Genomic DNA, 13,424 nt, shown 5'->3' with positions numbered 1-13,424 from the left:
TTGTGACCCAACCATAAAATTATTTTCGTGGCTACTTCATAACTGTCATGTTGCTCCTGGTATGAATCGTAATGTAAATACGGTGGGGCCTTGACTTACGAGTGTCCCGACTAATGAGTGTTTTGAGATCCCAGCCGTCTCTCAGCCGATTTTTTGCATTGAGTTGACAGAGTAATTTGAGTTAATGAGCGCCTTAACGAGCTCGGTCTCCGAACGAATTAAACTCGTAAGTCAAGGCCCCACTGTATCTGATATGCAGGATGGTCTTAGGCGACCCTTGTGAAAAGGTCGCTTGACCCCCAAAGGGGTCGCGACCCACAGGTTGAGAACCACTGCCCTAGTGCGTTGGCATCATCCACATCCCCGTTTTACAGACAAGGAAACCGAGGGTCAGAGCAATACAGTGAATTGCCCACAGTTACCCAGCAAAGCAGGATTTGAACATGGTCAGTTTGGGGGCAAATTCTGTGCCCCTTCCCCACCCACCACCTTGCCCCAGCCTCCAGAGCAGTGGGTCCCACAGTGTGGTGTGGGACCAGCAGTGTCAGCAGCACCTGGGAGCTATTGGAAATGCTGATTCTCTGAATCAGAAACCGCGGGGCAGGGGCCGATCAATGTAGGTTTTATCGAGCCCACAAGGTCAAGCTTGATGCACCCCCTGCACCCCCTGCCAACCGGGGTCTTTTCCTACCCTCAGGCAGCCTCCAGGGGGTGGTGCCAGGATAGGAGGGTTCAAGGCTGAGTTAATGGCTGTGCTCACCTGCACTCGCTGGGCGCTGTGTCTCCGCGGCTCCCAGGTCTGATACCAGAGTGAGACTGTGCAGATAGGAATCCGGCCCAGCTGCATCCCATTCACCGTGTGGCTTTGAGTAAGAGCCTCAGTTTTCTCTCCTGAAAATGGGAGATAATATCTCCCTGGAAGGGATGAGGGAGGGTTCATTGAGACTGGCAGTTGCAGCTCTCAACTGGCATTTTTTTTTTTAACTCATGTTAAAGGTGAGAAAACTGAAGCTCAGAGAAGTCTAGCAACTCTCCCCAGGTCACACAGCCCCAGGAAGTGGTTGCACCGGGGTGGGAAGCCAGGAAGCCTGGAGCAGCAGGGTTTTGAAGAAGCTAGTAGAGGGGAGTGGGTCAGAGGAGGTGGCCTGTGTCCTGACTCTGGGCTGACTCTCACCTGAAGAGGCTGCCCCCCAGGTTCAGGGAGAGCCACCAGCACCCTGGGCCCGAGGCCAGGCCTGAGAGCCTCCCCCACCCATTCCCCCTGCAGGGCCCCGCTATGACACCCGGACCATCGTTTGGATCTGCCTGACCCTCATCACTGGCCTGGTCGTGCTTCTGCTCCTGCTGATCTGCAAGAAGAGGTGGGTGGCCCTGGGCCGCAGCCCCTCCAAGCCCCCCATCCCCTGGGAGCGCCGAGCCACTTCCTGTGCCTGGGCTGGGCACACTTACAGACACAGCTGTTCTGTCCTCCTTCTTGGAAGGGACGCTTTTCTCTTGCCAACTCCCAGCCCCCCTACCCGCCCCCCTACACACACACACACACACACACACACACACACACACACACACACTTTTGTCCACATCTCTGGCCTGTCCTCCATCTCCCCAGCCCCTCAGACCTGGGCTCATCTGGGGCCTTGCCCTCTGTCCATTGTCCCAGGTCCATCTCTCTGAGTGACCTCCTCAGGGCCCATGGCTTTCAGTCCCACGTTCACCCTGACGGCCCCCAAATTCATGTGGCACAGCGCAGACCTCTCCCCTGAGGTGCAGCTGCCCACTCCCATCTCCACACGGATGTGCTTTAGACAAACCTGCACCGTCTGCACCTCCCCAGCCTGCACCTCCACAGGCTCCCCAGCTTAGGACATGGCACCACCATTCATGGGGCTACTCCAGCGCCAACCCAGCTTGTCATTCTCGACTTCTCTTTCTCATGCCACATCCACCCACTAGCAAGTCCACTGGTCTCCCTTCAGCACCCATCTCCATCTCCTTTCACCCTAAGGCTACTCCCGTGGTGTGGGGATTCTGACCTTGTTTTGCAGGCGAGTAGCCTGACAATCAGAGAGGTCAGACCACGTGCCAGATAGATGCCAGGACTGGGCCTTGAACCCAGGTCTCTCTTAACGAAACACCACACTCTGAGTCGCTCTCCCGTCTCCCCTCCCTTCCAGAGGAGGTAGGGATGGGACTCTGTGCTCACGTGGCTTTAGGGTCCCCGTTCATCCAGTAGGTGGAGAAACTGAGGCCAGGGAAGGGAAGGGAAGGGGAGGGGAGGGGAGGTAAGGGAAGGGAAGGGAAGGGGAGGGGAGGGAAGGGAAGGGGCCTGCCAAGGTCCCAGCAGAGCTGGCATCAGGCGCCTCCTCTCTCAGCCCTTCACCAAGGACAGTTTCATAAGAAAAGGGCCTAATAATCCACAGAATTTGCTGGGAGGGCTAAGTGGACTCGACTGTATAAATTATGAAGGTTTTATAAATGTCAAGGACATCACAGTTCAGCTGAGATGAGAGCCTGAGGGTGGGGACTCCCCTCAGCAGGGGCAGGGGCTGGGGTGTCAGGTGCTGCCTGCAGGGGGAGGGGAGTCCTGATTTGTCCCTGAATGGGGCCGGGGCTGGGGCGGCGGGACCCCAGGCAGAGCTGTGCCCATCCCCCACAGGCACTGCGGCTACAGCAAGGCCTTCCAGGACTCGGATGAGGAGAAGATGCATTACCAGAACGGGCAGGGTGAGCGTGGGGCCGGATCGGAGGGCAAAGAGGAGGTCCCGGTGGGAGCCAGGGCTGGTCTGGGTGGGGGGGGCGGCGTGGAGAGGAGAAGGGCGCCCACAGAAAGACCAGAGCCCCAGAGAAGTCACGAGGACATCACAGAGATCTGAGACCCTGAAGGTGCAGTGCAGTTCCCCTTCCGTGGGTTCACAGACCCCACCGAGGATGCGAGGGACCCCCCGCCCCACCCAGGGAAACGTACAAGTGTGTGCACTCACAGCTTTGCATTCAACCTCAGGGATGTTCATATGTTCTTGGACAAGAACCCCTGCTAGAGAGAGTTTTTTTAGGACCCTGCAGAGACCCCAGAAAACAAAGCAAATACAGGGGGTGCCTACCTCCACACCCCACTTCTGTGCCCAGGTGGACATTAGTATCAGTCATGGTACCGGTTCCCATTCCCCCTGAATGCAGCCTCAGGATCCCTCTCAACACAGTTGTCTAGAGAACCATTTTCAATCTGTCTAGCTTGGCTCTTGAAATGAAGTCTTTTTTGCCACTTTTTGCCCCAGAACAATTGAGCAGAAGTGACCCCAGAAAATGACAGGCGTTCTCCAAACTCACTGGAGACCCCCCAGGTCCCTAGAGACTCCAGAGCGACTCCATAGAGACCTACTGTCACTTGGCGAGCACATGTTGGGCGCTTCGTGTTTGCCACCACACCCCGAGATTCCCAGACACACTCCTCACCCTCCCCCCACACCCGCCCCAGGCCCACGGGATGCTGGGAGGGAAAGGCCTCTGGGACCCCACTGAAGGCCCTTCTGCCCTGGCCCCTCAGCACCCCCGCCTGTCTTCCTGCCCCTGCACCACCCCCGGGGGAAGATCCCGGAGCCCCAGTTCTATGCAGAACCCCACACCTATGAGGAGCCGGGCCGGGGGGCCCGCAGCTTCACCCGAGAGATCGAGGCCTCCAGGATCCACATCGAGAAAATCATTGGCTCCGGTGAGCCTCGGGGGGTGGGGGTGGGGGCGGCGTGGAGGGCACCAGGGCAGCGGGCGAGGGGGACTGAGGCGCCTGGGATGGCCAGCCCCCAGGGGGGCGCTTGCATGTGTGAGGCTGGGGGGGTGTGGAGATCCGGGCTGAGGAAGGAGGGTACCACCGCCCTCCCCGCCTGCCCCACTCCCGGTCTACAGGGGAGTCGGGAGAAGTCTGCTACGGGCGGCTGCGGGTGCCGGGGCAGCAGGACATGCCCGTGGCCATCAAGGCCCTCAAAGCCGGCTACACAGAGAGGCAGCGGCGGGACTTCCTGAGTGAGGCGTCCATCATGGGTCAGTTTGACCACCCCAACATCATCCGCTTGGAAGGCGTCGTTACGCGCGGTAGGTGCGGGGTGGGGGAAGGCAGCTCACCCTGCAGGGCCCCGTGGCCCAGGGCGGGGCTGGGTCCGTCCCCACACCACCTGCTCTGTCCAGGCCCAGCTCACATCCTCGGATGACTCGGTCAGGAAGGGGCCCAGCGTCTGGGACCCAGGAGCAGCCCCAGGCTCCCCGGGCCCTCAGTGCTGGCCCAGCTCCTGGTGGGGGGCATCCCCGGGGTCTCTGACCCGCAGCCCTGACTCCTCCACCAGCAGCCTCTCCTCCCGTCCCTTTCCCAGGCCGCCTGGCAATGATCGTGACCGAGTACATGGAGAACGGCTCTCTGGACGCCTTCCTGAGGGTGCGTGCCCCTCACCCGTCACATGGGCTGGGAGAGGGAAGGTCATCCTGGGTGTTGGAAGTAATGGTAGGCCTCCAAACACCCCGGAAACTTGGACCCAACAGCCCTGGGGAAGGGAGAGCCAGCTACAGAGTCTTAACGGTCCGCCAGTCACACTGCCTTTTAACCCCATCACGTGAGAGTCCCTGTGTTGCATGGGGTCCTGCTGCCCTGGCACCGGCTCAGAAGGTGCCTCTGTGGGGTCCAGGCCCCCCCCCCGATGGGAGGCATGGTGGGTGTCAGGGAAATCTCTAGATCCCCAGCCCTCCCAGCCGTTCCTGTGCTGGGTGCTCTTAGACACAGGACTTGACCTCTCTGGGCCTTTATTTCTTCTGCAAAATGGATGCACTGTCCTCCCTGCCCCACCTACCTCTCAGGGTTGCTGTGAGCGGAGTGGGAACAAACCGTAACCCGTCCTGTGCTTCCTAAGCAGTGAAGCCCTTTGCGAACTGCAAAGAGCCTCCCTGCAGCCCAAGCCGTGTCCTCCGCAGACGCACGACGGGCAGTTCACCATCATGCAGCTGGTGGGCATGCTCAGAGGGGTGGGCGCCGGCATGCGCTACCTCTCCGGCCTGGGCTACGTCCACCGCGACCTGGCTGCCCGCAACGTCCTGGTGGATGGCAACCTGGTCTGCAAGGTGTCCGACTTCGGGCTGTCGCGGGTGCTGGAGGACGACCCTGATGCCGCCTACACCACCACGGTGCGTGGCCCACCCTCCCCTCCTGTAGGCCCAGGGAGGGGCAGCGTGGGACAGAGGGTGACCCCCCACACACACCCTGTCCTTCAGTGAAGGTGGCCTTCCCCCTGAGAAAGGTGTCTCCTTGGTAATGGGAGCAGCCTGGCCTCCCCTTCCTCGGTCCTGGGTGGCTGTGGACCCCAGAGCCGGCCCCACTGCCACGCGCTGGGAGGCTGTGGGAGAGTTAGCGTCTGGCTGAAACACAGTGACTCCACGTTTGTCTCTAAAGTTTGGCTAAATATAAGCTTTTTCAAAATGCATTTTATGGAGATTTGGGCTCCCCTGGAGGTACCTTGGGGGCTGCCTCAAAGGCAGGAGGCCGAGTGGTAGGGGCTCAGGCCGCCACCCCTGCCTCAGTCAGAACCTCCCTTTGCATCTCATCCTCTGAGCCTCCAAATAAGATCTCAGAGGAAGGGTTTGTGACAACCCCCTCTCCCTAAAGAGAAAGAGAGAGGGAGAAAGGGAGAGAGGGACAGGCGTGCTCGGCCATGGTCTCTGAGCTGCATCCCTGGCTCAGGCCGTGACCCCTTGTCTGATAGTGAGTGTCCACTGTGTGCCAGGCATCGCACTTTTCTTTCATGAGGTCTTCATGGCAACTCGGGTGCAGGTCTCCCTGGCCAGTCCTCCTCCCCAGGCCCCCTGGCTGTGTCTCCCGCCCTGGACTGCTCAGCAGGACCCCAGTGGGAAACGGCCCCAGGCCTCAGCCCCTGGCCGGGCTAAGGAGAAGCCGTCACCGTTCCTGTGTCCCTCACAGGGAGGGAAGATCCCCATCCGCTGGACAGCCCCCGAGGCCATCGCCTTCCGGACCTTCTCCTCGGCCAGTGATGTGTGGAGCTTTGGTGTGGTCATGTGGGAGGTGCTGGCCTACGGGGAGAGGCCCTACTGGAACATGACCAACCGGGATGTGAGTGTGGGACCCTGGCTGGGCAGAGGCAGGGGGCCTTGAGGGCAGGACAGCCTCGAGCCCAGCCTGTGCCCCCCCCTCCCCAGGTCATCAGTTCTGTGGAGGAGGGGTACCGCTTGCCAGCACCCATGGGCTGCCCCCGGGCCCTGCACCAGCTCATGCTTGACTGTTGGCACAAGGACCGGGCTCAGCGGCCTCGCTTTTCCCAGATAGTCAGCATCCTTGATGCCCTGATCCGCAACCCTGAGAGTCTCAGGACCACAGCCACGGTCAGCAGGTGCCTGGCGCCCCCTCTTCCCCCCGGCCCCCAGCTCTGGCCCAGCCCGGCTGCCCTCCCAGCATTGCCCTGACTTAGTCCTGACCCTGGACAGCCCTGTCCTGACCCTTGGACCAGGTCCAACCTGACCTGGGCACTGACCCCTGTGAGGTCTGGGCCTTCCTCAGCCCTCTCCTTCTCAGCCTGGGGTCTAACCCTTTACACCCTTGCCCGCTGCTGGGCCTGGATGGAGGCTGGGGGTGGTTAATGCCAGGTCCTCGAGGAAGGCACTTACCCAGGGCCCCTGTGCCCCAGGTGCCCGGCCCCCGCCTTTGCCCGGAGCTGCTTTGACCTCCGCGGGGGCGGGGCTGGCAGCGGGGGCCTCACCGTGGGGGACTGGCTGGACTCCATCAGAATGGGCCGCTACCGGGACCATTTTGCCGCTGGTGGTTACTCCTCGCTGGGCATGGTGCTGCGAATGAACGCCCAGTAAGTGGTGGTCCCCTGGGGCAGGGGCACGGGGAGAGGGCAGGGGGCCAGAGGCAGCTCCCGGGAAGGAGTATGTCCCTGTCTCCGTGGCTCCCAGCCTCCCAGGCCGACCTGGCCAGCACCACCCTTCCCTCACAGGGACGTGCGCGCCCTGGGCATCACCCTTATGGGCCACCAGAAGAAGATCCTGGGCAGCATCCAGACCATGAGGGCCCAGCTGACCAGCACCCAGGGGCCCCGCCGGCACCTCTGACCAGACCACCGCGGCCCCAGGTCATGCCAGCTGTCAGAAGACTCGCGGGGTTGGCCAGTGGTCAGGGTGGCCCCGGGCTTGTGCCCCTCTCCTTGGCTGCCTTCCTGCCAGGCACCAGTGAGGCCGAGGACTCCCCCACCGGATCTGAGTCATCGGGGTCAGGCCACCTGAAAGGGACCGTTGGTGCCAGCACAGCTGGGACGCCTGGCCCCAGGGCAGAGGGCCTTCTCTGTCCCAGACGCTGGAGCCTCAACGCCACTGAGCCCCACAGAGACGTCAATCACCTGCCTCTGTGTGTGTGTACGCACACATGTGCTCCTGTGCCGTATGGGGTGTGTTGTTACAAGGTCATGGACTGTGTGCATGTGTGTCCACCTGCCAGGTCCCAGCATGGATGTGTGGCAGTTAGGGCACACAGGCTTCTTCACTGAGACTGGGAGCACGTGTACATGTGACCGTGGGTGGCAGGTCATGAATGAGGTTGAGTGTCCCTGCCTGTGAGCAGGGAACTCGGTGTGACTGCCCACTGAATGTGGATCCAGGTCCCAGCAGCCACAGCGACTGGAGAGGGGCTCACACCCACCTCCCCCCAGGCCTGGAGGCCGGAGCCAGGGGCCACTTCTGAACCACACCAGCACCAGGCCCACCCTTGTCTCCCCCCAGGGGATCCCACTCCCGGCTCTATCTCAGGTCTGAGCCCTCCCTCTAGCTGGTGGGGAGCCACCTGCAGCCTCCACCTGGCTTCCTCCGCTGCTTCACCAGGAAAACAGGGTTCCCGGCCAGCCCCTCTGGCCACCTCTGTATAGGCATCACCGCAGGGTTGGTGAGATGCCCTCAGCTGGACTTGGCTGCCTGGCCAGAGGCCACCAAGTTCCCTCTAGTCTCTGATGCCCCTCCACAGCCCAGGGCTCCGCACTTGGCAGTCCCTCTGCCAACCTCATTGCCCTCCAGCCCCTTGCCTGGAGTCAGGGACCATCAGGGACCAAGTCCTCCGCTCCTGCACCGTCTGGGCAGACCAAGGGAGTGTGTCTTGTCCAAGTCACGCAGCGGCCAAGTTTGGAGCTGAGCCTCTTCCCAGGGCTCTTTCCCTTCACCATCCCACGTGGACAGCTGTGGGTGGGAGGGGGTTTGGGCAGGGCCCCCATTCAGAGATTGACCCCCTCCCTTACGGCCCACCAGGGTATGTAAATATCTTTTTCTACCATGTCAGAATATTTTTTCCTCACTCCTGACAATGCAAAAATGGTCTTCAAAGCACATAAGAGGCACCCAGGGTGAGAAGGCTGCACCCCAGGGGGAACTGACAGGGCCCAAGGAACCCCACGGGGCAGGATGCTGGGAACCCCCTGCTGGCCCCAAGGGAGGGGCAGGCCTAGACCTCCCTGTGGCCAGCACAGCTATTCCGCGGAAACACCAGCACTGAGCCCCCTCTCCCTCCTGCAATAATTTGGGGGGTCTCAGCCCGCCCAGGTGCCGCGGCCAGCTCTCTACACCTCTATATATTACTATATAGCGAGCTGTTCTTCCTTCCTATGGAAGTCGGAAACATGGTCAGGAGAGGATCTGGGGAGGACCTGTCTTCCTCCCGCCCCCACCCCACTCTGACCCAGCTCCTGGACTCTGGATCCTCATAGTCAGGGGGGACCCAGTGGGGCTGGCACTTGCAAAAGTGTGCCCCTGTCCCCGGCGTGAGGTGCCCTCCAGGGTCCCAGGGATCCACTCTCTGTGGTCTCCATCATGAGTCTTGAACTTGCCCACAATGAGAATAAATTCTGCCTCATCTTTGACTTGTGTCCCTCATTTTTTTCCATTCCTACAATCTTGTAAGGAAGGGGCCACCTCATGCTGGACCGCTACCTGATGCATCCGATGCATTTCTTCCTTTCTGGCCTCCTCTCCCCCCGGAGGTCAGGTCCATGTACCCATTTTTTATATGGAGAGGCTGAGTCTTATAGAGGCCAACTTACCTAACATCAAGTTCTGAATCAGAGCCCAGATTTGTCCAACTTGAGCCCATGCTCCACCAGGAAACACCCCCATCAGCCCCATAGTCTCTCTTCCAAGATGTGCAGACGGTGCTTAGCGCTGGAGCGCGATCCCTCGCAGCCGGACGTTGCCTTTGCCCCTGGTTCTCCCGGGGAAGGAAGATGCCCCCTGGAGGAGTAGCACGAGGAAGAAGCATGTCATGGGAACAACTCGGGGCCCAGGGGTCCATTGAGAGAGATGGGTGCTATGAGGCAGGGCAGGGAAGATGGGGTGCAAGCATGTTCCATAGGACCCACCTCTGCTCCAGGAAAGGGCACAGCAGCCGGAGGCAGGGGGTGGCATCAGAGGCTGGGCAGGAGACGGGCAGAGTGGAGTCCATTAGAGTCAATGGCTCAGACATTTGGGGAAGGTGCCCCTGGGGTCTTCCTGGTGAACAAGGAAATGATCCCCAGCAGCCTGCCTGGCTGAGGGCAGGGTCTTGACTCTGTACAGTGGGGCCTTGACTTACGAGTTTAATTCGTTCCGTGACGGAGCTCGTAACTCAAATTACTCGTATGTCAAATCTTAAAGTGAACGAGTGAGACACTTGATGCTGGGCTGATGTTGTGGCGTTCACTGTGACGTTGGCTGCACCAACTAGCGGTGGGGTATCTGAAGCTGGCTCGTAACCCGAATTTTAGCTCGCAACTCAAAGCAAAAAATCGGCCGAGAGACGGCTCGTATCTCGAAAAACTCGTTAGTCGGGACACTCGTAAGTCAAGGCCCCACAGTACTTGCCTCGCACTGGGAAGGCGGAACAGGGAGGAAACACCTGCAGTGTGCTCCTACAGTCTCAGCCATGATCACTGCAGCCCTGTGAGGCCGGTAATGTCCCCACCTCACAGACGGGCACATGCTCAGAGAGGCCACTGTCCCATGAAGCGCACCACCACATAAAGCTAGATCTGTCTGACTTCAGTCAGGTGTGTCTCCCCTGAAACTCCAAACTCTTTTCCAGGCCCCTCCCCATGGAGGAAGCACCTGTTATACACACTTATCTTACCCAAGGGCCAATCACCCAGAGCCCACTGGGCATCAACTGTGCAATGGGTACCACTGGGAGTACAGAGATGATGGTGATGCAGCCCTTCTCTTCAGAGGCTGAGATGGGGAGAAGTGGCTCCCTCAGACCCAATGTGCTCAGTGTCCAGGAAATGGGACACTGAGACGGGTTAGAGGAGAGAGAGAGAGCCTGCAAGGTCAGGGCTGTCTCCAAGGACTTCCTGGAGGAGGGGGCATTCAGCTGGGTATTGAAGGATGAGAAGGGATTGGAGGCTCATTTCCTGGGCAGCCCCCTGCCGGAGGATGGGATGCGGAGGAGAGGAAGGATACAGCTGCAGAAAAACCGAACCCCGTTCGCAGGTGAGAAGTCCCCCTATCAGTGAGTTGGCCAGCCCCCTCCAATCTACTCTGTAGATTTTATTTCCAATCCCATTGCAATGGGGTTTTCTCTGCAATTTGACAAGACCATCCCACAATGCATATGGGATGATAAAGAAACTAGAATAGCTAAGATGATTTTGAAGAAGGAAGGGCAGGAAGCGGAAGGGAATCTCATCCTGCCAGATATAACCCTATCTAACAATAGACAAACATGGTAATTGACCGTACCTTCGCTACGCCTCCCATAGGCTAATCAGCGAGATATGCAAATTAACCACCAACAAAGATGGTGGTTAATTTGCATACATAGGCACAAAGCGGCGGATCGAAGACTGAAGGTGGCTCCGGCTGGAGCAGCGAGGGCTGCTCCGGCCAGAGCGAAGACCTGGGTTCCAGGTGCTGGAGGAAAACCGGTCCGGCAGCCAGGGGAAGGGAAGGCCTATTGCATGACTGAGAGAAGATACTTGCAACCTGTATAACCAACCAATAATTAGTTTCCAAAATAAAATTACTTTAAAACTTCAGAGCATCAATTTCCAAAGCCATAGGAAAATGGGCAAAAGATATGAACAGACAAGTAAAAGAGAAAGAAATGTGAGTGGCTGATAAACACATAAAAAGATTCTCAACATCACTAGTAAACATGGAAATGCAGATGAAAACACAGCAATGAAATCGGTATTGCACCAATCTGATGGGCAAAATTAGTCTATATAGTATTGATGAAAGTGTGTGTTGGGGGGCGAGGGGAGCTGATGGGAATGCAAACTGGCCCAACTACGTGGGAGAGCCATTCGGGAATACTTAACAAATTTTAAGGTGAGCAAATTGAAGGCCCAGCAGCGCCACCGTGGTGTGTGCCTGTCTTAGGTTGGGTCCCTAAGCAGTGCCTGAGGTTCTCGTGCAGGTGATTTATTGAGGGAGAGCTCCCGGGTGAAAGAGACGGGGGAAGGCAGAGAGGGTGGGAGGGAGAGCTAAGCAATTATGTGTTCTCTGTTGGAGATTAGCTTCAATCTGATGCCACCGAGAGGTCTGCAGCATTAATAACACCACCGCGTTGATCCGCCTGGAGGCAAGGAGACAGTCTTTGGTACCCCATGTTCATCAGTCATTGCCTATGTGCTGCCCCATGGTGAGGGCGAGGAGGTTCCCAAGAAGGGCAGCGAGGCGTCCTTAGCAGCCAATAGCAGCTGGGGAGGGAGTACACCTGCAGGTGAAGGAACCTGGGTAGGGCACGTACAGTGCTCTGTGTGCATCCTTTTCATACTCATATGCAAAGCATGCACGTCCAAGGATATTCATCGCACCTTCCGTAATAGGGAAACGAGGAGCAGCCTGCCTCTCCGCCGGCAAACAGGAAATTAAGCTGCTGTGTAAGTACAATGAAATCGTCGATCACGGTTAAAATGAACGAACTCCATCCACATACACCAAAAGGGATAAGTCTCCAGGACACAATATGGAGTGGGGAAAAAAAAATAAAGGACAGGGGAATATGTACAGTATTGTACCATTTATTTAAACTTTTAAAATCTGTTTAACAATAGAATGACAGGTTTTGAATGCAGAACTAGATAAGAACAGTACATGTCTGAGACAGATAAATGCCATTTTTGCTCGGTTACCCCTGGGGAAGGAGGGGAAGGAGAGAAGGGGTGTGGAGCTGTATCTACAGTTTCACTGGCTTTCTTTTTTTAAGAAGAGAGGGCTCTGAAACGAATATGGCAAAATGTTAACACCCATTTCAGCTTGATAGATACGTATGTGTCTGTTACATCATTTTCTGTATGTTGAAATGTTTTATAACTCAAAAAATGTTTTAAAAAACACAAGAGGGGGTTCTTTGGGCTGCCCTCAGAATCTCAGTGTCCCCTGAGAAAGGGGACTGGCCCTTCCGGTAACCTGGGGGTGCGCTGTCCAGGGTGCTGGACCCCAGTGGGGAGGACTGGTTGTGCTGCAAGGAATCAGCAGCTCTCTCTCCAAAACCCTAATCTAACCATTTATCCCCACCCGCCCTGCATCGGAGCTGCCGCCACCACCTCTCCCCTGGACCTCTGCAGGGCTCTCCTCACCGGTCTCCCTTCTTCTGCTCTTGCTCCTCCCCCACTAACCCATTCTCCACAAGTGGCCTGAGGGATCTTTTAAAAACATAACCCAGATCTTGCTGCTTTTCCAGTTTTAACTCCCCCAAAAGCTTCTGTTCAAGTTTATAATGACACCTGAAATCCTCACCTGGCCCAAAACACCCTACCTGCTCTGTTCCTGCAGGCCGTTTGGATCTGCCTCTGGCCATCCTCCCCCTCACTCCCACCCTGCCTTTCACTGTCCAGCGTGCCAGGCCTGGGCACTAGCTCCTCCCTCTACCTGATGCTCTTCCACGTCTGCAAAGGGGTCAGCTGGAGTGTGACTACCTCCCACCTGTGGCACTTTCTGCCATGCTGCCCAGTGTGATTGTATCCGTAACAGTTAGCACCAGTTGACGTGATCCCATTTATTGTTTGGTTATGTAGTTTATGCCCCCATCGTTCAGTATGCTCCAAAAACTCAGGTACCTCACCTAACTCACTCAGTGCTTTAACCCTAGCACACAGCACACCGATGGCCCTCATTTCTGTGTAACATATATTTGTTGGATGAATGAATGAATGAATGAATGCATGCATGCATATTTACTGAGCACCTTTCTGTGACAGGCCCTGTTCTTGGCTCTGGGAACTCTGGAACAAATAAGACAAGTCTTGCCCTTAAGATACTCACAGGCTAGAGCAGCGGTTCTCAACCTGTGGGTCGTGACCCCTTTGGGGGTTGAACGACCCTTTCACAGGGGTCGCCTAAGACCATCGGAAAACACATATATAATTACATATTGTTTTTGTGATTAATCACTATGCTTTAATTACGTTCAATTTGTAACA

The 13,424-nt window shown here is 57.5% G+C and overlaps 1 protein-coding gene across 1 annotated transcript in view; it reads left to right on the top strand.

Moving 5' to 3' along the window:
• Positions 1 to 8,888, top strand: part of EPHA8 (EPH receptor A8) — a 34,162-nt gene extending 25,274 nt beyond the window's left edge. The window contains exons 8-17 of the mRNA XM_059690885.1: positions 1,268 to 1,361; positions 2,657 to 2,724; positions 3,545 to 3,709; positions 3,901 to 4,086; positions 4,362 to 4,423; positions 4,954 to 5,163; positions 5,954 to 6,103; positions 6,190 to 6,380; positions 6,675 to 6,848; positions 6,987 to 8,888. Coding sequence (XP_059546868.1) covers positions 1,268 to 1,361; positions 2,657 to 2,724; positions 3,545 to 3,709; positions 3,901 to 4,086; positions 4,362 to 4,423; positions 4,954 to 5,163; positions 5,954 to 6,103; positions 6,190 to 6,380; positions 6,675 to 6,848; positions 6,987 to 7,101 — 1,415 coding nt within the window. The 3' untranslated portion in view covers positions 7,102 to 8,888. The remainder of the gene's footprint in view (positions 1 to 1,267; positions 1,362 to 2,656; positions 2,725 to 3,544; positions 3,710 to 3,900; positions 4,087 to 4,361; positions 4,424 to 4,953; positions 5,164 to 5,953; positions 6,104 to 6,189; positions 6,381 to 6,674; positions 6,849 to 6,986) is intronic.
• The last annotated feature ends 4,536 nt before the right edge of the window (positions 8,889 to 13,424 follow it).

The sequence above is a fragment of the Myotis daubentonii genome, chromosome 3, assembly GCF_963259705.1.
Source record: "Myotis daubentonii chromosome 3, mMyoDau2.1, whole genome shotgun sequence".
Lineage (NCBI taxonomy): Eukaryota > Metazoa > Chordata > Mammalia > Chiroptera > Vespertilionidae > Myotis > Myotis daubentonii.
The sequence above is the reverse complement of the archived record's forward strand: the minus strand, read 5'-3'. Positions and strand labels throughout refer to the sequence as shown.